Source organism: Echiichthys vipera, assembly GCF_963691815.1.
Source record: "Echiichthys vipera genome assembly, chromosome: 14".
Taxonomy (NCBI): Eukaryota; Metazoa; Chordata; class Actinopteri; order Perciformes; family Trachinidae; genus Echiichthys; species Echiichthys vipera.
The window spans coordinates 20,309,640-20,334,421 of record NC_139839.1 but is presented as its reverse complement, the minus strand read 5'-3'; the positions used below and the strand labels follow the sequence as shown (position 1 = coordinate 20,334,421).

Below are 24,782 nucleotides of genomic sequence, written 5' to 3'. Positions count from 1 at the left end.
AAGAGGATTTAAAGCTGAAACTTTATAATAACAAGTCTAACATCATGTTAACTATTTGCAAGCTTGTTCCAGCAGTTACATGCAAAATGAGGTGTGTCTCTATTTCTCTCTCACACACAGGGCAAAGCATATCCTTCGGGACAGCGTCAGCCTTGTGTAAGCAGTGACCCCTGACAATATGTGACAGATTCTGACAAGCAGACAGGGCTACATGTTAAATCAGTCTCACTCATTCGCACACCTTGTCCCCTGTGAATACCACAGGAGACTCTACATGAATCTCTCGGTGAGTATGTGACGTTAAGTGTACACCATACCCACTGTAATTGAAGAGATCTCATTCTACCCTTGATGTATACTTTCCTATGGTAAAAGTCGTTAAAATGACTTGACAATCAACTATTTTTCAATCCCTGTTGCTCATGTCTTCTTCACAGCATCTCTGATGCTCTGATCACAATTTATACTGCAGTAATACTGTGCTCCATATTTTCCACTAGCTATTAATCTGTTTCCATCTTTTTGTTGAGCCATAGAGCATTCATCAACAAAAAAGATAATCTGCAACACTGACACAATCTAGCTAAGTAGGTTATGGTTTCAGCTTTAGTGTTAAACTACAACAATGCTGTGCACCACTCTAGACTAAACCTGGAGTTAGGCTGCATTCACACACTCAGGTAGATCCGCAGTGTCACTTCTTGCCTGTTTGTGTGACGCCCTGTTGTGTTCTTTAACCCCCTAATGCAGCACAGGTAGACTTTATATTTCAATTAGGCTTTTGTTTTACGTAAGATCATTTTTATGATTTCGACATTTCCGACTGCACTTGAAGGCAGCTTCATTTCACGGGTAAGAGAGAAAGAAGAGACGGAGGGACTGAGCTTTGTGCCGGAGCTTGTTGCAGGAAACAATTTTTACCCTTGCAGTCATAGACACAGGATGATTACTGTACAGGACTCTCACACTGCCTAAAAAGAACTGTGACAAGTCTGATCACATAGGCTACCACAGTGTGACATTCTGTTGCGTTTATTCAGAAGTTAAGTCTGTGTCAACATTCCACTGCAGCCTGCTGTTTTGCCTAGAGAGCTTCAGTTTTTGGTTAATTTTTACTCCAGGAGGCCTTAATGAGGTTGCCTTTGGCAATGCACTGTATTTGTTATATTTTCTCCTAACCTAGCTGCTACACCAGCATTCCAAGCCCAACCACAGTACCCACAGTACAGCAGCCATGCAATACAAACCTGAAGATTAAGTAAAACACTTAATTTCAGTCAAAACATGAAACTGGCATCTACATATTGACACAATTATTTTTAACAACATTAAGTATTTAACAGTAATGCAATCTATGTCAATGTGAATGTAGTCCTTCAGCTAAATGAAATTATAAAAGTGCGGGTTAGTCCAGCTTTCTTGTTGACAAAAGTACTGTGACTTTTTCATATGCTCTCTAATGGACCGCAACTGGTCAGGTGAGGTTCACATGACTGACGGGGAAGCCAAGTTAGCATGACAGTTAATGAGCTAATCTGCTTTCATGTTTACTGTCAACTGACCACCATTGGCTGTAGAAGCTGTTATGTTATCAGACCACACACACTGTCTGTGCTTTTTATAACTGTCTCAATTGATATGTTTTGGTAGGACCTGATTATAGAAAATTTGTTTTTTTCTCCTTTAGTATTGAACTGTCTTCTCTTGATTATCTGAAATTCTCTCATTTTGAATAGAGTTAGTGTGCTTTCTTTTGTAGTCTATGACAGACCCACATAATTTAAGGGGACATTTTGTATAGAACTGAAATATAGAAGTTGAAAATTTACATTTCAGGGGTTATTAAATGTAGGAATGGAGGGATGTTTCAACAAGAGTCTCTTCAGGTTTTTCTGTCATGTTGCATTTAAATTTGTAACGTTTTGCTTTGATTAAATTAAATCAAATTAAGCTACAGTCTAAGTTATTGGCTTGTCAAAACTAAATAGAGGTGAAAGAAGAAAGAAATGTGGTACATTGATGTATAATATTTACCACATTTTTCTCTTCTCTATAGAACGTTTAAACACGTTTTTCAAGGATGGTTATGTTATGCAAGTCTTTGATGTTTTAACCGTCTTACAGTAGAAATGGACAAGCTAGCAAAGCTACTGAAAAGTAGAAAACAGATGAAACAGTTTTTGTTCTCTTCTGCTTACTCATTGACCATTTCAGTCAAGAATGTCAACAACTGCAGCACAAAGTAGCCTGTCAACAACAACGTCAACTCAACTCTGTTGCAGTTATGTTAGCAATGGCAATGCTAGCTAGTTACGTGAGCGTACCTATGTTCCCGGGTCTTATGTTCCCTGATTTGTTATTTTTTATGAGATCAGTGCAGAATTCCATGGCAAAAAGGCCTATGTAGACACTTACAACAGTAACAGTACCCCCTGACCCTGACCCTAACCGTAACCTCTAACCCTACCAAAGTGCCCAATTAAATCAGCGAAGGCATAGACTTATGCAACCGGTGAACATAGGGATCACCCCCTAGTAACTATGTGCTTTCTAGACTACGCTGACTGTATTAGAGTAAAATGTCATGTGATACACTTTGACAAATTTGATTAACAGGAAATTAGCAGAATATAAGAAAAATGGTTCTTTGGCAATGTATTATATTTGCTATAGGCCAATTTTCTTTTAAGCTATGACACCTTTCCTAGCCTAAACATGGTACTGGTGTTAGCGTGGGTAATGCTAGCTTTACTGTTGGGACTTAACAACCCTGACGATAATAAAATGAAGCAATATGATTACACTTTTATAGATTTAAGAACACAAGAAACTAACAGAAAACAGGAAACAAGGTTGTCTTTGGCAGTGTATTAAATGGTATTTGCGTTATCTCTTTTAACCTAGCTGTTACACCCTAGCCTAAACACTAGTGGTGTTAGTGGTAATGCTAGATAGTTACTTTAGGGATATCTAGACAACAATGCCTGCATTAAGGTTTTCCCTCTTCTACCGGTTGAAATACAATGTTAATGGTGTCTGTGAGTCACTGTTCGATACATCAGTAGTTCACTTTGTCTCTCAAAGACATGTGGCATACATTGCTCATGCAAAAGGTTAGAGAGCTAACACAATTAGTACTATAAAGATCTTATGTTCATGCATGGTTTAAGCAAATTATTGTTAGTCAAGCTAAAACAAAGCATGCCATGTTGCTAATTGGTACAGAAGGCATTTCTGTATGATTTTATTTAAATATTTGATAAAATGTTAAAATGAATTAAATATGAGAAATAAAAGTAAAGTGCATCTAATTGCTTAGCAGAGTATTAGCACAAGAAAGATTGCACTCGTGACTATGTTGCAGGACATCAAGAAAGCAATTAGACTAATAGTAATTGTCAAACCAATACTAATTGAGAGTGACATTAATACAAGACCAGGAGATTATCAGAGAATATATTTGGTAATCTCCTAGGTCTTTTGGCTCATGTTAAGAGCTCTTCTTCCACTGAATATAATCCTGGCTAACTGATCAGAATGACAGTATTCCAGGGAGTCCTGGAGCTCTGACACAAATATGAAATTTGAAAATGATAAGAAAAGTACAATCTGTTAGTACACTCTGAAACAGCCCTCTGACCCATTCTAAATGCACTTTAACAAGACAAGACTAACTTCATCTCCTTCTATATGTAGCATGAGAGATTTGTCTTACTCACCATCTTCAGTAGGTATATAGATGTTGAGATAAAGGCAGTCTTCACTCTGGTTCTGGACATAGGTCGCTGCAGCATCCAGGTTGTCTGTGAACCACACTGGTAGCATGATCTCAGGCAAAACCCCATGTACATTCTGGGGACACACTGGTGCAAACTGGGTGGCATTGCGGATCTCTTGCCAGGAGCCTGGAGCTTCAGGAGGCTGGAAGCGGCGCTCACCGACAGGCGCGGTGGCATATGGCACACCTAAGAACTGTTCCACAGGGCCTAAGATCTCATTGTTGAGCTCCTTTCTGATACCACGTATCTTTCCATAGCCAGTGGACACTATGGGGTGTTTCAGATCAACCCGCTGACATGAGGAAAGGCTGAGGTGTAGCACTAGTCCCAAGAGCCACAGCAGACAGTGATTAGCAACCTGCTGAGAAGTATAATGACGCTTCCCACCATAGCCTTGGTGGCTGGCAGCATTGAGAGGAAAAAACAACATGTCCAAAATAAAAGTTATTTTTGTCATATCAGTAGGACTTCAGCTGGGTGTAGAGCGGGTTCACAGATTCAGTGGGTTATGGGATATAACAAAGGAAAAAAGAGGATTTGTGGAGGGGGACACGTTAGCAGTTTTCCTAGGGTGACATGTTGAGGTGGAGGTACAGGTAGCATCCTCAGGTGGACTGCTAGGTCTCATCCGTCTTCCTCTTTGGAACTCCTGATGTGTTCAAAGCTGCAGTCCGGAAGCAGGTTACACCTGGAAGACATAGACAGGTTATAGGTTTGAGTCAGTGTGTGTGAATAGGTGTGCTCTTTAAGACCTGTCGGGGTGTTTTAAAAGGCTCAAGAGGACAATAAGGCTAGGATGATATTACTTAAAATGAAGTATCTGTTAGCTCAAAGAAGGAGGGATAATGACACTTGATTGCAGATGTAGTACATTTAAATGACCCTGAGGCTAAAATTTGCTACTTTGTCTACCATAACAGACACAGGGAGTTATATGTTCAGTCATGTGATTTAGTGGTCTAGATGATAATTAATTTTCCCTTAAAATATTGACCAGCTAAAATTTAAGCACGGTGAAGTTGTTTTACCAAAATGTAATTCCATTCCCTGGCATTACCATGACTTCATCTAATTAAAGAATGACATTTATTATACCCATTTGTGTCTTTCCAGAGTATTTGTTGCCAGTGTGTTAATGTACCTGTTTTTCAACTGTTATGTCAGCTAGCTTTTTGCTATTTAACAGACAACTACCATGGGGAGACCAAGGGCATGTCGCTTTTCTGTTTTCTATTTATTAATTTATTATTTATTTATTATTATTATCCTTTCTGCCAAAGTAGTTATCTGACTGGATTATCAATCTTGAAACACAGTTTTAGTGGCATTTGTAGGCTGCGTTTTATCGTCACATTTAAGTGGCTCATTGTTGCCCAGTCAGGCTAGACTCTTGATTTCCAAAAGGCCATGTGTAGGATCAGTGTCATGTTTCGAGGTTGTGTCTAGAGCGCATGTCACAACTGACATTTGTCGCAAATTCAACGTTTGTCAAATTCTTCATCCTCGCTGAATATGCAAATAACCAGGTACATCACATCTACAAAGGCGGCTTGTGTGATGCCTCCTTAAGGCATGTCTGGTGCAAACACATTTAGAGTTGTAAACTTGTGATCACATCACCCCAGGCACACTGGGGGGAAAACTGTGGAAAAAGTAAAAGATACAAAGATTACCTTGGTGACATTTTGCCTGTGTCGTAAATTTTGCTTGTTTGAAATATTGGAAATACAGGTTGACAATTTAGAAGTTGAACATGAACTCCAAAATGAACTTGAACTTGTGGGTTTTGCCATTTTTACTTGAGAACAGAAGCCTTCAATGAGCATGTGAAGGCAGGGTTAAGTGTCTCAGAATATTCTGCCTGTTTCCAAAAACATAATTGGCAGTCCAAAGGGAAACTTTTTCAATGACCATGGTGTAATGTGGCCCCTGCTTCACATTTCATCTTGCAGATGATTGCAGTACTTTGAAGTGCAAAAACACTCATTTTGTAATCAGCCTGAATCCACAGAGACCACAAAAAATAAACACATCATTGTGAGAAGTGAACAAGGCAAACCTCACTGGCCCTGCACCCTTTTCAGCCAACCCCTCTGTGTCAGAGTTAGCCTTTCCCTCTCAATTCAGTTCAGTCGGTTCTTGCTTCCACATCATTACAGATGAATGGGCAGTGCTTATCTCACGCTGGCTTTTGGAGACGGAGCCGTTTAGGTGTGATAAAGGCTTTATGTGGTGCTAGCTGTTGGTTGAATGCCACCTCGTCCCTCCACCCTCAACTCTGCAATATCCACACTCCACTACCAGCCAGCAGACACAAGGGATGACATACAAAGATACAGCTGAAAGATGGCGTGCAACAATACAGAACGTTCAAAGTTAGTGATGAGTAGTACTCGGCTTCATGAGGACAAAATAGGAGCAAGATGTCTGGAAGCATATTCACTTCATTAAAGTCGAGGCACAACTCTACACACTCTGAGGCAGAGGTAGGATGTGTGAGGATACCCTTCTCATCAAGAAAGTTAGTGTGCATACATAGTCAAGCTGAAAATCCAACTTATAAAAAGATTAATGTGAATTATACACAGTACATGACTCTCTCAATGTTGTAGCAAAGTACTCATTTTGAGGGGGTAAGATTGCATGACTTAGAAGAAAAAGTCACTGGACGTATCTGGCATGACAAGCAAATAAAAGAAAGAGATATGTTCAATTTTGCTTTAACTTTACTTACCTAGCCAAGTACATTTAGAGTTCCACATTTTGGAAATAAGCTTAATACCTTTCAAGGGTAACATGATGAAGATCAATACCAATCTCATGCTGTGGCACTCAATAGCCTCCACACGTCTTTACTACATAATTCTAAGCCTGTTTTCTCTGGTGCAACAACAACGCTGCAAATGCAACATATACAGTGAAGTTCCTCCTAGAATTACAGGTTTACCCTCAACCTCTATCTTGCGCTCTCATTGGCTGCAGCTCCCCAACAGACTCCCCTCCAGATCTGGAGCTTTTGTTGCGGAGCTCCAAAATCCGTAGGCGTGTGAAAAATCCGGCCTAAAATCCAGTGGTGGGAACCAGCCATGAGCTAACACGCTGCTGGCTGTGGCTTCATGTTCAGCAGACAGATATGAGAGCAGTATTGATCTTCCTGCTACAGATTACATACCAGGAACGTATTGAAAGTTGGTAAATTCAAAAGGAAAACTGTTAACAATGCAGACTGAAGTACTGTAAGTGCAACCACACACATATCAATAACTATACAATAAACATGTTAATAGTCTGAACTCATTCTGTTTCTTGTTGTAAATTATTTTATTTTTTGTAAAATACTTATACTTATTGCACTTATTCTATAGTATTTTATTATATTCTAATGTTCTGTATTTAATAGTTGTTACTACTTGGCGTATTAATGCCAAGTATGAAAAAGAAAAATCTGGACCCGGGTGAGGGGGGGAATATTCGGGAAAAAGTTGCAGATATATGAGATTAAAAGTAACTCCAGTGTTTTATTTTACACTCCCTGTTGAACTACATCGCTTCAGGATCAACAGACACTGCTGCATGCTGTGCAGGCTACTTTGTCTGCAGCAAACTCTGAAAAATTCTGTGTCTTGAAATTTAGAAAGAATGAAGAATGCTACAAGGTCTGATGACATCATGTATAATACAGCAGTGGATGAGAGACTGCATTGTGTTGTTATAATGTAATGAGTGAAATAAAACCTAAAGGGCACTGTTTTTTTTGATGCGTGATTAATGCTGATAGTGAAATGAGCCGCAGCCCACTGCATGTAGACAGAGCAGATTGAATTTCCGCTTTTGAACATGGTTATGCATGTTTGAAAGGAGTAGTAGCCTTTAAAGTATTTGCTTTTTACAAGCGACTTTTTTATTTTGCTTACATCTGCACCAATACCTTATCAATACACCTGTTTAACAGACATAAGTTAAACATGTCACGTTATAACCAGGCCGTCTGGTGTGTGCTGCGACTCACTTCACTATCAGCATTAATCGTGCATCAAAAATAATAGTGGCGTTAAGGTTTTTTTATTGTATAACGTTATAAGCGCCACAATGCAGTCTCCTCTCCACTGTTTTACACACAGTGCGCTACTCTGCAAAGAGCAAAATATTGAAACAAGTTAAGATGAAAGTTGTCTGTATCTATTCTTACTGTTTTTCTTACGTTGCTACAAATCTTTGGCCAAGTGCTATAAAGAAGCTGCTGGCTGAAACAAACCAGCCCCTGTCTCCACCAAACGTGACGTATTATACATGAGGTCATCGGACCTAGTAGCTTTCTTCATTCTTTCTCGACGCGGCATGCAGCAGTGTCCGTGTTGATCCTGAAGCGATATAGTTCAACAGGGAGTGTAAAATAAAACACTATTTTTCCGACTTTGAATCTCATAAATCTGCAACTTTTTCTTGTAGATTTGCTACTTTAAAGCTCATAAAACTACAGCTTTTTTTCTCATAGATTTGCTACTTTTAATATTATAAATCTGCAACTTTATTTTCTCGTAGATTTGCCACTTTAAGTGTCATAAATCTGTGACTTTTCTCTCAAAATATTACCCCCCTCCCCCGGGTCCATCATTTTTTTTCTTTTTTCATACTTGGCCGTAACCGTGCACTCACACCGGAGGTGATGAAGGTGATTTAATCGCACCGCCGTTTCTGGGGCTGGCATAAAAACTATTTTACAGAATGTTGCACTGTGTATGCTTGTGTGTGACAAATAAACGTTGATTTGATTTGGCAAGACACACTATACAGAATACTGCATGAAACCTGATGTTTAAAATGACATAACAGAGCTGACAGTCATTGCTCACTGCTTACATTTGCTATAGTTACATGCTCATTTTATTTTAAAACCGCCATCTGTGCTCCTATTCTGGTCAGTAAATTGGACTGAACATACTGTATAGCAGTCCAAGGTCAGAGCGCCTTTAATATGCATAGTTGTTCCAGGGATGCACACAGTAGTATGTCCTTACTAACTGAGGCAGCATAGGTGAGGTTCAAGTGTCTGTAGCCGGGCAGATTGTTCTCTGTAATGCTCGCCTCCCTGCATGCAAGAGCAATGACGTACCCACACACATGCGTAAAATGCGAGGCATCATATGTAGCATGTGAGTAGAGACTCGGTTTGTACGGTAAGCACAAATTGGTCTGTTCTCAACCTCTTACATGTGACTTGCAAATGGTAGTACCCGAACATCCCTGACATCTGTTCATGTCAACCATCTGTGAGCTGAAACGGTGTTGAGTGTGCATCTTCACGCATAAAATGGGTTAAAACGACACACAAATCACAAGGCTGTTTAAAGCTGTTGTTATATAATAGGTAGTGCAGTCAGCTGAAGCTATTTGAGAAGGCAATGTCTCTGCCAGTGGGACAGTTTTATGGGCATGTTTAAAAAGGAATGGTCAGATTGGCTTGTGAAAACTTTCACAGAATGGTGGTGTTGGGGAAAATGCTTTCCTTGGGATTTTATATGGCTTTGTTTCCACACTCAGCTGAGTGTTAAAACTACATGCATTACTTCAGCTGTCAAGCTGCGCTCCTGCTAGTTAACACCTGTGGACGACAAGCGGCTAAGTGAGCAATAAACAGAGTATTGCGTTTTTGACTAAACCTGCTCATCTGCTATCTACTATCACTGTGCTAAGAAAATGGGATTATTTAAAAAAACAAAGCTCTGATGGCTGTATATTGTATTCTCCTGTAACCATGTTTAGATACAGTAATCCTGTACTGATATTAGATGGGAGACAATATTATTGTCATTCAGGTGTCTTTGTGTCTTTTCTTAGAGATTCTGGGGAAACACGGCCTGTCCCATTATAAACAGAATAATCAGATTTTACCTCTGGCTTCCATTGTTAAGGGATGAGAAAATGACCTGAAGAAGTGGCCTTGAATAGTATATTTAGCTAAATAATTGTTTTCTTTGCCGCCAACAGTGAAAAGTTGAATTCATATGCAGTAAAAAACATTCTGCCACAATTCAACACACTAAGGGATTTTTATACAACACACTTATCTGATAGGAGCAGTAGCTTATGAGTGTTAACGCTGGCTAATGACAGAACATGCAATTTTGCATTTTGTTGTAAACTAACATTAACAAGTCACTTTTATATTGCTGTACTGATAGCTTACTATGTTTAGCCTTTACCATTGTTACTTCAGCAAAATGTACATTAAAGGGTTCGAAACAAAACCTTGTCTATCTCAAAGTCAGAGCTTCACATCACACATCACATATGCCAAACTAACGTTGTCAGAACTTTTCAAGGCTATACTTCAGGCTGCACTTCCATTACTTGATAGTAGAAGACAGATATATAGTCAAGTAAAAGTTAATATCTTTTTTTCACTTTCTTGAAGAGAGTTAGATGAGAAAAGTGATACCACTCTCATGCGTACGTTAAATATCATGTTCATAATTCCTGCAGGGTATCATGTGACTAGAAATAAAGTAGGCATGTACAACCCCAATACCAAGGAAGTTGGGACATATTGTAAAACGTAAATAAAAACATAATACAAGAATTTGCAAATCCTTTTCAACATATATTCAATTAAATACACGACACAGACAATATATTTAATTTTCAGACTGAGACCCTGGACTGTTGAGCAACTGAGGTAGTACATCAAGCAAGAATGGGAAAGAATTTCACCTACAAAGCTTCAGCAATTAGTGTCCTCAGTTCCCACTTATTGACAGTTGTTAAGAGGAAAGGTGATGTAACACAGTGATAAACATGCCCCTTTCCCAGCTTTTTTGGAATGTGTTTCAGGTATCATTCATAATGAGTGAATATTTGCAAAAAAACCCAATAAGATTTATCATTTTGAACATTAAATATATTGTCTTTGTAGTGTATTCAATTGAACATACTGTAGGTTGAAAAGGATTTGCAAATCGTAATATTCTATTTTTATTTACGTTCTACACATCGTCCTAACTTCATTGGAATTGGGGTTGTACAAAATAATAAGCTATGACTTAACTGTACATGTTTCAAAAGTGTATTTCATGTGATAAATAGATTTCTGTACAAGTGTGGATTGGAAGCCTTAATGTCCCCTTAAATCTCTTATTGTCAGGTAAGATGAATATGTGTTGATGAAGGGGCTAAGAGAACTGGAGCTAAGATTAGACTTGTCAGGCTGCATATGTAGGCTTAGCCACACGACCTCATCCTCTTTTCACAGTAGACATTGAAGCATTCCAGAATCCACCCCAATGTAAAGACTGCCAGGGTGAACTGGGTGATAGAGGAGATGAGGTAAGAAATGGCTGCAGAAATAATTTGGTAGGTACTCAGAAGCCACCACTAGGAAAGTCAGTTCCTCTGATGCCCCCATGATACTGAGGCAACAGGGTGGATACAAAAGACTTGACAGTTTTACAGTGTCGGGGAAATTAGCTCATTTTAAAACGTAGTACTGATAGGACAGTTTCAGCCTATTCTTGTCATTTAGTATCATAAGTAATTCATTTGCTTTGAGACCCAAACAGTCAACTCAAATAAAAATCACTCTGTGCAGTCATCAGTTAATTTTAGGTCACAACTTCCAAATAATTAATTTAGTAAAAATGACATCACTAAGTGCCCAACTGATTTAAAAGCATATTTTAATTAGAGGAAACAGTTAAGTCCCAAAAACCTTTTTTTTGTCTTTAAATATTGGACATGTGACATAGTGATAACTGAAGCCCCCAAAGACAAAAGGAGGGCTTCAAAACAGAATAGGCAGAGATTCGGCAGACTTTATGTTGGTCGAACTTTATATCATATTAGGATTATTGTAATTGGTATCACCGTTAAACTTTCTGGGAAGTTACAAATTTATTTTGTAGTATATTCTTTCAACCAAACCACAGCTGACTTCAAAATTGTCATTTAAGTAGGGCTAGGCAATATATCAACATCAATATTGTGATATGAGACTGGATTTTGGATACTGTTATATGTGGCAGTTCTATTATTTGCCTTTCCCCACTTCGTCATGATACCTTGCTTATCATGATTATTTATCAACAATCTCCTTGTGTAACATTTTGTGAAAGCACCCATTGTCAATCCTACAATATCGTTCCAATATTGATGTATTTGGTCAACAAATATTATTTTTTTATTATTATTTTCTCCTTATTGCCCAGCCCTACATTAAAGCTGTGTAGCTGATAAGTATGTCTATAACATATTAAAGAGGCAAGCGCATAAGAACTTTGAGCCTAATCCAGTCATAATGAGGTGCTGGGAGGAAACGGGGAATATATATTTCTTTGATATTTATAAAGTCCATCTATACTTGTTGTTGCAAGACAAACTTTGGCTAGGGATATAGCAAAAACAAGATTGAACATTTTTATTTTTAGGACCTAATGTGCAATACAGTTGAGCAAGAACGATAAAATACCTGCACCATCTGCAAGGCTGTCATTGTTATGCATATTCAAAAATGATCCAGTGCAGCTATGGACGGTCAGTGCCAGATGCTTCAGCTAAACAGAGCACAGGCATCCACTTTAATAATCAGTTTCTGCACAGATAAAGTCTGCACACTGATTCTTTTGTGTTTCTTGACCAGACATCAGCCTGGTATCTTCAGACAGCTGGATAGCTTACATTAGCTAGCCACCAGGTCAGGACAGACTGAACAAGGTAAAATCACATAATGTTCAGTCGACTGATGCAACTGTTAAATTTACTACTGTAGGTGACAGCCAGAGCAAGCTAGCCATCTGGAGTCAGGAGACACCAGGAGTCAGGGCAGTCCCATTATACAGTGTTGTATTCACATCAGTTTACAGGACTGTTGTGACTCAAGGCAGCTAATGTAGCCAGCTGTTACTTTTTGACTGAAAATTACCTTTTTGTGCACACTGTAATATCAGTTTTGCACCATGTGAACAGCAATTTGAATGAATTTGATATATAACATAGCCATACTATTACAGTACTTGGATGATTTCTGATGATCGCCATGACTTCTGCCTAGTGGTACTAAAAAAAAGTAAACACTAGGCCACTAGGCTAACCCTTTCATTTGACCAGCAGTGCATCACAAACCTTTGGCAACATTTCCGCTAAATTTGGAATGTATGTTCTTCGTCCCCATCATCCTCAAAAATGAATGAGCCACCATGAAATAAGCTGAGCACACTTAAAGGGCGTCCACACCATGAACTATGACTGTAACTATAGTTTAAAAAATCGTTCTAACTCCAGTGGATAGCAGAGTCCACATCGCAATTAGAACAGTGGAAAACGATATGGTTGGGAACACTTTCAGAGCAGTTTGATGAATGACAGAAACACTGGCAGCCAATCAAAATCCATCTGACTTTACAGGGTAACCATTCAAATTTTATATACCAATAATAATACATAAAGTGTATTAAAGTGCAGGCTAACTGAAATATCTCTCTCTTCTCTCCTTAGGACACAGCAGCAGTTACTTTTCTACTGTTTTCTTCATATTCGTATTACTAAGAATAATGACAAATAGAAGCTAAATTGAGTACTTTATAAATGTTGTATCTGTCATATGATGTAAACAATTTTGATGGCCTTTAGGAAGCACAATAATGCAGAGGATGAGGGACATGCAGGGCTCCGACACAGCTAGAGCATTCAGCATGTTTAGACAGCAATATACAAATAGAGGTTTATTTGGTAATATTTTACTTCAAGTCCCCCAATTTTCCATTCATAAATAGCACACAAACATTTAATAAAGGGTTTATTACACACTATAATATACTTGTAAGCAAATATAGACATTTTACTTGTTTGGTAAGTATCTGTCTGTAATTACAACTTCATATGATTATAACTGTACTTTACAATATTGTCCTTCATCCTCTGTTTATACAGAGTATGGAGGACATGGACTCAGTGTTAATTTGATGGTGACCCCATAATTGTGGAGAACCATCAAGTTGTTAGTGCTGGTGAAGGCCGTGAGCTTCATCCCACAATTTATTCTATTTACCATAAGCCCTCTAGACTCAAAGAGCAGCTCAATCAGATACTGTGCCATGGCTGCTCCATCTGCCACTTTCCTCATCCTCATCACACTGAAAGAAAAAAATAAGGAAATATCACTTTACACTTATTATAATTCCAATTAACCTAAGACACGCACGCAAACATCTCATTCAAAATTGGACAAAGGCCTGCTGGACACATCCTGACTGAGCAGCAGAGGCCTCAAGCTCAATTTAAAACACAGAACAACTTAAATGATGTTATATTCCTTCACTGCACTGCTGCATGGATTCACCCCGATAATTAACAACATGAAAACACAAGTTAGGATGAAAAGAACTTCACAAATAATCAAGTAGAAGTCAATTAAAGGGACCTTAATGAAGCATCAATGCAGGTTACAAAAGCAGCAGCAGTAGCAGCAGGGGTCATAAAGCAGCAGGCAGTAGGAGACGATAGGAGATGTTAGACAAAAAGCCCTCTGTCACTGCTGGACCAGAAAATCAATATGTTGCTGTTGGTCACCACTGCTCTCTCTACTTAACACCTGTAGATCACATGGAAGCCACTGACCACACACTCTTAAAAATTTGGTATACATGAGCATTGCTGCCTTTAGGCGGCTGTTACTTTTTAGTTATGTCTTTTCTTAAGTGTGTTTGGTAGTTGTGAGTGGGAGAGTGTGTCATGCTGAAACCAAGTAGTGTGCACAATCTGGTGACACTAATTAGCGATGATCTAGGTGAAATGCTAGCTGTGTTAGCGTGTGTATAGGTGTCTGTGGGCGATACACACAGTTTGAGGGAGCAGTCTGACAGCTGCTTTGCCTCAAGCTTAAAGCTAATTTAAGAATGGAATTGCCCACTAAGTTAAATGGAGAAGGCAGCTTAGCCATGTTTACGTTTTCCCAGTCTCACTGATATACTCTTTCATGTAAAAATGCCAATAATAATAATATATAATAATAATAATAATAATAATAATCATAATAATAATCATAATAAAGAAAAATAAAATAGAGGAAACAACAAAAAAAGTTGTTGCAAAGATGAAAACAATACATAAAAGCATGTCTAGAGGGGTGCAATCAGCTTTATTCTTGACTCAAGACTGAGAAAGAGAGAAAAGAGCCTGAGGACCCCAGGCTGACAGGAAACAAAAAGTCTGAATGTAGCCACAGGCTTGACATCGCTTTGGCCTACTTTAAATTTGACCTTCGATAAGTGATGACAGCAAGACAGAGCCCCACATTACCGCACAGGTTACATCATGCTTTAGCCTCTAGTTTGAAGCAGATACACTGGGTGCATTGGTTGACAATACCCTACTTAAAAGAAAGTACCATATCTTTCTGAGGGCTCCTCAGTATTACACCGTAAATGTGTGTCTCATGTACTTGACGTGTGTGGATGAACATTTCGCTGGCAATGTGCAAGTCTGACTAATTCATTACCGTCTGTGACAGCCCCATCTAACTGATAAGCAGATCTCTCTACTTTTTAGCGGACGACATCTTGATAGTAAACTAGTGAAATAAAATGGCATAAGAAGATATCGAGATCGGCTACTTTACAAATCACTAATAATAATAATATAATGCCTGGAGACAAATATCCCAAATTCACTGTTGAGAAAATTACCGCAGGGGGGCAAAACACACAGCACATATTGTGTTTCTTTACTAGAGAGTTTGTATGTTTTTTGGGTGGCGTGATGAGACATGGCAGAGTTAGTCTCAAAAACAAATTGGGATCATTTTGGATTGGAGGCTGACAAAAGAGGAAAGTCTGAAAACAGTAAAACGTGCAGCTTCACTCTGTTGGCAATCCATCGTAGAGGTGCATTACCACCACCATGTTGACTGTGAATACTACACTCTCATTTATGGGCTCTCTGAGTGTCATTATGTTTCTCTTTGGAGCGGCTGCTGTGTCAAGTGTGACACAAAAAAGTTGGTATACCACTGCAATCCGATATTTGGCTTCCTGTAAAATCAAACCGATTTTAAAATGTTTACACCCGCCCAATCCTAGTAGAGGATGGCAAGGCCAATGTCAGAAGAGCTAAAACAGGCAGGTGCAGGCAGCAGGGGTGATATGGGTGGTTAAATGATTTTCTGAATGTCAAGTTACAGGTCATCGTGTAATCCCATTTCTTAAAGCTTCAACACACTGATCATTTGTGAAGATGAGAGAAATGTATAGCATATGCAGGGGACATAATATTAAGGATAATAATGACCTCACCCCTACGGCACAGGAATAATGACATGAATTCTTTGAGAAATGTGAAAAAAATGTATATATACATTTTAAAGTGCCACTTTCCCAGTCACCTTGACCTCTAGTTTGAGTCAGGGGCTTTAACAACTCGGTCTTGTGAGGTCTGACCGATGTTTGACCCAAAAAACTCTTTGGTTGACTTGTCTCTATGTTTCGTATTGATGTCCCGCTGCATTCTTCTACAACTGGAACTGAGCAACCCCATCCCTGTAGCACTCACTGCCACAGTCTCATTTCACATAAAATGAGCTGGAGTCAAATTAAAACACGTCAGTGTCCCAATACGTTTTTAAATTGCACTGTACGTATTTTTCAAAAAGCCATTCTGCCATCAAGTTTCTGTCACAAGTAATTTCAGACTAATTCAATTTCAGCGGTGTGAAAAGAGAAGTAGCTAGGCTATTGTCTGTGATTTTATAAGCCATAGCAGTAGCTCCATTTCTAGGAAGCAATAATCTCGACTTTTCTCAACAAGAACTGCACAGTGCAGTACTTAACTTTTTTAATATGTTTTAATTTACTGCAGAGCTTTATTGGACTTAATAAAATATCTCTTTTCTTGAGATTGTATTCCAGGACGTTTCCAGTGATGATCTAGCTTGCATGACAGACAGGGATCACAGCATACACTGATATGTTCCTCTCTGTGGAAGTCGGATTTAAAAGGCATGCAGTCTTTGGCTAAAACTTATTTGTGAAATCATCTCTTACATGCTGAGAATCTATGACACATTTCACTTTATTAGTATAAATAAGTCACAATGTATGATTTGGGCAACTCTCAGCTCAGCTATCTTCTCTCTTACCTTTTTCTCCTGTCTCTTTCTTTAAATAATTTAAATTAGGCTAAGTAAAGAAAAAAAAAGCCAGCAAATGTATCTGACACTTGCCTTACTAAAAATAAAAAATAATTAAGTTTTGATGTGTGTATTTTGGCTATTATTTCAATGCCAATACCAGGACATCATAAACGTCTTAAGATACAAGAAATATATATACAAGAAACCAATTCTCACACTCACACTTACCATTTGACCGTGTTAAAGCACGTTTCACAGCTAGTTGGTTTGACCAGTGTGAGTGCAACCGTACTGTACCTTGGCACGGCACGCTTCCCAGCCCTGGCCTGGTTGAGAGAGGTAGTAGTTCATTCTCAGCTAAAGGAAAATCTAAAATTTGTAGAAAAAATCTTCCAGGACTTCGGATCTTTTTTGACTTTTTTCATGTGCTTTCCATAACTGCATAATTGGTCTACTGTTTTCCAGAATGTGTGGGAACTCTGAAATTGTTCAAGTATCATAGAGCAGATTAACTGTCAGGTGACAGTAAAAATATAACCCAATTTGGATGCAGTGTAAAAGCCAATTACACATCTCCTGCCAGCGGTGTGTTATGTAATGAAGCTATTTTCACTCAATTAATCATCAACGTTGGGTTTAGGGGCAAATGACAGCCCTACATGATAGTGGGTACATTTATGCCTGCACTAATAGCCCTGTACACTAATTAAGATATGAATTTAGTTGTTGCAGTTGTCATATTAACACGTGTCTGTAAGTGTTAACAGGAGTATTGTGGGAATCACATGCTGAAAACGGTCTGATTTCAGCTCTTAATTTTCTTTTCTCAAAATGCATTCATGTGTCAAAAGGGCCGCAGGGGAGATTTGGAGTGTTCTTTTTAGAAAAAAAAGGTGAGTGGTAACAAAAGCTCACATCTTGGGGGTGAATGCTTTTAGGTAACAACCTGAATAATGAGGCCTGTATCAACACTCAAAGAAAGAAACCGCATTTCTCAGTCATTCCACATGCCGACTTCTAGTTGATGTAAACGACCCCCATTCTAATCACACATACCCCTGCTGGGTGAAATCACTTTGATGTGAACTGCGGGTATGCTTAATTGAACTATTACTTCACTGTTGTCACAGCAACAAGCATGCTCTTGCTTTGTTCCTATCATGTAATCAAAACAAGTCCAACCAGTTATGTCCTGAAAATTCCATCCAAAATGTAATTGTTTTGGGAACCATTTACATTTGGATGTTGTCAAAACGTGCAATTAGGCATCTTGTTACCTGTTATTCCCCAAAGTCCCCAGTGGAAAGTGCAATGCACTTTAAGGAGCATCCTGAGAATGAGTGGTTGCAGCACCTGCTTCATTCTTACATAAGGTAATGCAAGTACAAAGATATACTAGGCTGGAAAAAGCACACATGGTTGACAATGTAGAGCACATTGACACAATAATACTCATTATTACAGGAGTGTGCAGTCAGTGGGGGGATAAGAAGAGCAGCTGCAGTCTGGATGCTGCACCAGTGTTGGCAAATAAGGAGTGTTCTGGAGAAGTGGCGTGAGATTTAAGATGAAGTGGCATGAATTGCAACAGAAGGGTGGGAACATGGAGTTATATTAGCAACACAGAGTGATATGTAGATGTAATGAGACAAAAAGACTGCAGTGCACTTTCAGATGTATCTGTTAAGCTTCATGGACAGTGACAGAGGGAATGAAGGGTAAGCCATGGTTTAAGAGAAGATACCTGGACAAGTACAACTAAGGGAATGAGAAAGATCTGAGGCCACAGCATTAGAGCACTCGATTCACCCTGATCATGTAGCTAGCGTATGTACGTATATTTCTTAAATGAATCGGAAAGACTGAATGTTTACTAATGGCCATTACAGGTAAGACTTTGTTTGAAGTAGCACAATTTAGCTAGCATCTTCAATCTAATTTGAGTTCTTCATTTAAAACACTAGTTGCTATATATAGGGTCTGGAACTGTTTAATAGTGACAAGTGGGAGTTAAAGCACCACTATTTTAAGTCAAGGCCTTACCTTACCTTACCTTACTTACTTACTTGTTGTAATTTGAATGATGTATATTCAATGTATTGCTAAAGTACTTAATGTTGTAATATTTGTATGGAAAATGTGCACTTGGTGTTTTATGATATTTTAGTAGCTGGTCGACTATTGAGTGTTTACAAATCAAATAAACGCTTGAAATTTGAATTCCCAATAAGAACATTTTTACTGAAGTCCTCCCACATATACCACATAGATTGTTTGTTCCTACCCTCTAACACGGCCACAGGAAATTTCCCTAAATTAGCGCCCCTACTGGTGGCTGGAGATGTCCTTATACCTAAACATAATGTTTTAAACTGGTTGGTTAGGTCAAGGAAAAGATCATGGTTTAGGTTAAAATAAGTACACTTGTTCCGTAACTTAACTAACGTTCGTACAGGATGTTGTTGCATATATGACGTAGAACGTAAAGTAACTATACTACATACAGAACTTTATTCATACATTAGCTTATGGAAGTTAATATTTAGTCAACGTTGACTTCTGGTTTCACACAGGACACCAACAGCGGCCTCCGAGGTGAAAGTCCTGCATTGGTTGGAGCCATAACATTGAACCCTATTCTGACTTTGTCGCTCTTTGGTGACCTGACTTACTCCTTCGCTCACATCTATTAGATTTGATTTCTTTGACTATGAAAAATTTTGTGAGAGGTGTCTGCGAAATGTGCTATATAAATACATTTTGCCTGCTAGCTTGCTTTTCATAAATGCTACAGCCACTAGATGTCGCTGCCACTATAAACGTAAATATGGGTCATAATACGCCAACCTCTCTAATAAACTGCTTGTACAAATTACCTACGTATGTGGCCATTTTGGTGGTAGTATAGTCCCATATTTATAATATGGCAATCTTATGTCACATTGGTGTTCAATATAATAAACTATCTTTTACTGCTATTCATTACATCATTGTCAAAAATGTCACGCTCATCTTGTAAGTTTATTACATCTTGCTTAGAATAATTCATTCAGACACAATTCTGTACAATAATTTCACTCAATACACAATTTCACAGAAATTGAACATAAACAACAATTAAAAATGATGGTCCAACCCACACAAACAACCTTTTTGCCATTTGAAAACTATTACCTTGGCAACAGTTATGATTATAGCAGCAATCACCTTGGCTCCTGTAATCATTGCCCTATATAAACTATTATCAACAAAGCCTTTCATAATGCAAGGCAGGTTTGTGCTATATAGTGTGCATATTACCCTTTACTGAATAATGACGAGTTCATTCCACATGTTGTGCAGAACAAGAGTCCAGAAGAACAACTAGAGGGAGGCTGCATGTTTTATTTTGTATTATAAAAAAGAGGGGTTTATATAAGCCTTTGTCCACATCATGTTATGACAAGAAGACAATTTATTAAGATGATGAATAAAATAGCAAGTCAATTCCCATTATTTCTCCATTTCAGGGGTTTGTCCCATTTTAAATCTGGAAAGATTGTTTTTCACTGTAGACAGATCCATTTTTTTCAGAGCTTTAGGCTATTTTAGGTTAAAAGTTCCAAAAAATAAAAGTCTATTGTGTCTTCTTGCAGGGCCTCCTGCAATCTTTAACACTTATATAACTTTCTAAGCATCAAAATGCTTTTGCTGTATTTGGTCAGAAATAGTGATATTTGTTGTGTCAGTATTGGCCAGCCCTTTTTTTAGTATATCAAAAAATGGTTCCAACTATGCCATTCCTCCATGTGAAGTCTGTGTGACTGTGTTTTTTTTTTTATTAAGTTAAATGTTTAATTGTCCAATATAAAAGACATCATGCATGAGAGAGTTAAGAGGTACAATGACTGAGCTCCACTGAGTTGAAAGAATTGTGAGGGGAAGTGGAAAGTTGAAAGTGATTAATTCTAGTCTTTGGAGTGCAGATGCTCTAAGTTATTTTTGATATGATTTCACCAACATGTCCCGTTTCCTGATTTAATGCTTATCATTCTGTATTCGCATCCATTTGGTTTCTGCACTTTTGTTTGTTTGTTTGTGTTCATTGCTGCTAAAAACCCTAACTCCCTAACTGCTGTGGTAATGCACTGTAGTCCAGCTGGGTTCTGAGTATCCAAACAAATGAATAATTAAAATGTTTTTAGAAAGGCTGGGATAACCTGCATAGTGTTTCTCCTCTTTGGCACACACCACCCTTTTTCTCTGAAAATAGGATGTGTGTCTATGTGTAAATGCAGTTACTCCTTCAATATCGTCAGGGGATTCCAAGAATAACAAATTAACAATGTTGTTTCGTTGTGTCTCTTTTCTCACCACTGTTTGTTCAAAAATGGGAAAGTGCTCTTGGTCTGACATCCCTGACATTTTGATGCACTTAAGAGAAACCAAGGGAAATTCAGATTTTTTGTTTTGAGGATTGGGATTTGGAGTACACTGATCTGATTAGTGAAGTAACATTTGCCTTTTTCTTATTGATAGCTACAGTCCTTCCCTTATGTGAACTAAGGACGCACTCACACTGTCCTTCCGTACCGTAGCCCCGTGCTCTAGGGTACTTGTCCCCCCCTCCCTCTCCTTCCCTGCAGCCCAGGCCCGTTTGTACTCACACTGCCTGGGCCTCGCACGAATGCTTCTTGCCTGCCTATACGTCATCGCGCTGTAACACGCCACACGCATTGATTGACGTCATTGCGATGTGTCACTTTGTTTACAAATCTTTCCATAGACCTCGGAGTTTTTGTGCGTCTTGTCGACTGTTTTTGAATATTTTCATCTGACCAAATCTGCAGTAAACACTCCACCTCTGCATCACACCACGTGAACCTTTCGCCGCCATTGTTTTAAATGTCCGTGTATGGTCCGTCCTTTTTTATCTATGTCCGAACAGGTGCACATAAAATTACGTCAGAGCCGCCCTAGGCCTCGTACTTGTGCTCGTACACGTTCGCACGCTCAACCTTGTACACGTGCAAACGTGCTTTACAAAAGCCCACCTCTCCCAAACGGTTCGTGGACGTACGGATGCACTCACACTGGTCAAACATACTAGACTTTAGCCGTGAAACATGCTGGGGCTCGGTACGCATGGACAGTGTGAGTGTGCCGTAAGAGTTTTATTTTCCGTACCTCACACCTCTATAGTGAGTTAAGAAAAAAGCAAACAATCGTTGCCCCCCCCCTCCCCCCCCTCACACAAACACACACACTTTACACCTCTAGCCCATGAAACTATCACAAGATTGTCTCTAGTACGCAGCTAAAATGTTTCCTGAACCCTTAAGTTTTAATCCTTAAAGATTTTCATGAAATCAAACCTCATTTGTGATACTATTTATGGTTGGCATTTTTTTGGCAATAGCCATTCAGTGTGTACAGTCAGTGCAATCTTATCACATTGATAACAGTCTCACTGTTTACTATTCACTGTCTTTACAAGCATCAGAGCTGTATTAGGTTACTGCTAATGCAAAAAAATGAACATTCTACCGCTACTTTTCTCAAATTTAAAATGTTTAACCGAAGAAACATGAAGTGACTTTTATTGTGAAGAAGCCAAAGGAACCACATTGTAATTTTCATGATTGTTAGCACTACCAGCATTTGTTCATTAAAGATGCATCTAAAATATACATTTTTGCGCATTTTCTAACAGCAGATCAGTCTTAGATAATCCAGGGAGTAGGGGTACAGTCAGGAACAGCAACATGCGCTTGTTGGACTGCACTGTAAACAGAACTGGAAATCTCATTTTTTGAGGGCATTCTGATATTTCTTTGGGCATTTTTGCCCTTTGCCCCCCTTAATTTCTGTAGTAGTATTCAACGGCATTTCTGTCACTAAGGCAACCATGGGTGTTAAAAAATTACAACAGTCCTCCTCCACCCTTAATAATAACATTGTTGCCATGTGCTGATATTGTAGAAAACCATAATAGTTCAAACAAACTTCCTTACTGTCCTTGAAGGTAATCAAGGGTTTTGCACAATATTGGTGTACCTGACCTAGGTCTCTGTTTGCAATGATCTTTCTTTTGCATTAACATACAGTTTGTTTTACATCTATAATTCCTGGAACTAGGCAAGTAATGATGGCAAAACAAACAGGGGAATCTATAATACTATTTATGATTAAACATATACCATCCATCATGTGTTACTACACTCTGGTATAGGTAAATGGATTTACAAGGATAATCAATATTATATTAGTTTGTCTACAGCCATAATAAAGGCCCTTCTAACCTCCTGTAGGGGGGGACATAGTACAGACGGGATAAGATAGGAATTGGTACTATTAATTGGGAATTCTGATGCACACAATAGGGGAAACCTTGCAGGATTAAATAGAGGATCAGTCGCAAGTGGAAACCTAAAGAAATCATATGCTGTAAGCGTGGGAGATAGCAGGTGCACGATGTTTGACCGCAGATAAATCATAATAATGGGTAATACAATCATCTACAAGTCAAGCAGCTGGTCCTGCAGCTACACACTGCTCATCTGTTCCAGAAAGGGGAAAGCAGACTCAATTCTTTTTTTAGCCAGAAAAGTTCAGCTACACATCTTGGAACATAAGCCTGCTTTTATTGTCTCACACTGGGGGAATTTTGACGAAGGATCATCATTCATTTGACTAAATACATATAGTTTACTTTGCCAGGGTATTCAAGCTGCCACAACACAAAACGGCTGCTGAAATTTAAACATTGCCTTAAGAGGACTGTCACGTTCGGTGGGAAGTGTACCTTGACAGATGGGCTGGCTGCATGGAGGATGCGTAAGTTAGCTTAAGCAGAGCGCTGAGACTTGCTGTATATGATGTATTCTGCTCAAATGATTTGTATGCCCAAAAGTGTTGAGGGGTTTCTCGCGCTCCAAGGGTACTGCTCTGGGGTCAGCTGAATAAAAGAAGGGGGGGGGGGGGTAGTTTTGGTTTCAGTGCCAGTACTGAATTTTTAAGATTTTATACAAGACTTTGTAGTTTGCTCATTTTTATTGCATGTGTGATTTCTCCTATAATAGTTTAAATAATATTTGATCTTTTTTTCTTCCATTCTTTAATTTAATAACCCATAATTTTTCTATTTGACAGGACAAATATAACACGGTGAGTAAAATATTTCAATAAAAAGTAGACGGCAACATGTTATCAGCACCAATTGTTTGTTTAAGCCGACACAAAGATCAAAGTAAAATCATAAAATCATGAAGCCTCATTATGCTTTACAACTGAATATAAAGAGTGTCCAAAAAGGAATATTAAAGGAAGGATTGTTCAGAGTTTTTAAGCATGGACTCTGGTTTTTATGCAGCGAAATGGAGCATCATGTTGGTTCCGGTAGGGCACCGGTCACCTGCATGCAATCAGCTCATCAGTATCAGCTGACTCTTACAATCACCTAAGAGATTTAAACTAGGTAATTAGGTGGTCTTGTAATTCTGACAAGCTCATGTCCCTGCTTTAGTTACGGGTCACGCGCCACACGCTACACGCCACACGGACTCTCCCGTGCTGCTTGAATTCATCTACTGAGCTTCCTCAAATGCAGAGCATTTTCCATTAAGTGAATCTGGACATCTGTTTGCAATATATCGTCCTGTACCCTTTGATGTAAGTGTCTGACTGAACTGCCTGTCATTTTACAAGAGCACTGCACAAAGTAGACTTCACTTACAACATTTCTTGTTCACCAAGTTCAAGCAATTCAACAGATTGTTAGAAAAATATAGCTTAAGGACATTATAAAGTTATATTTACAGTGGGCATTCATTTGCATACATACAACAGACACAACAAAAATCCAATACAGACTTTACATTGTATTCAAGCAACCAACAGCCATTATT

At 38.7% G+C, this 24,782-nt stretch overlaps 1 protein-coding gene across 1 annotated transcript in view; it reads right to left on the bottom strand.

The window, feature by feature from the left end:
• The window catches only part of nlgn2b (neuroligin 2b), a gene marked incomplete at both ends in the record, with an annotated part of 39,032 nt that extends 34,796 nt beyond the window's left edge, over positions 1 to 4,236 (bottom strand). Inside the window, one exon of the mRNA XM_083927065.1 lies at positions 3,720 to 4,236. Coding sequence (XP_083783191.1) covers positions 3,720 to 4,236 — 517 coding nt within the window. The remainder of the gene's footprint in view (positions 1 to 3,719) is intronic.
• Between the last annotated feature and the right edge of the window lie 20,546 nt (positions 4,237 to 24,782).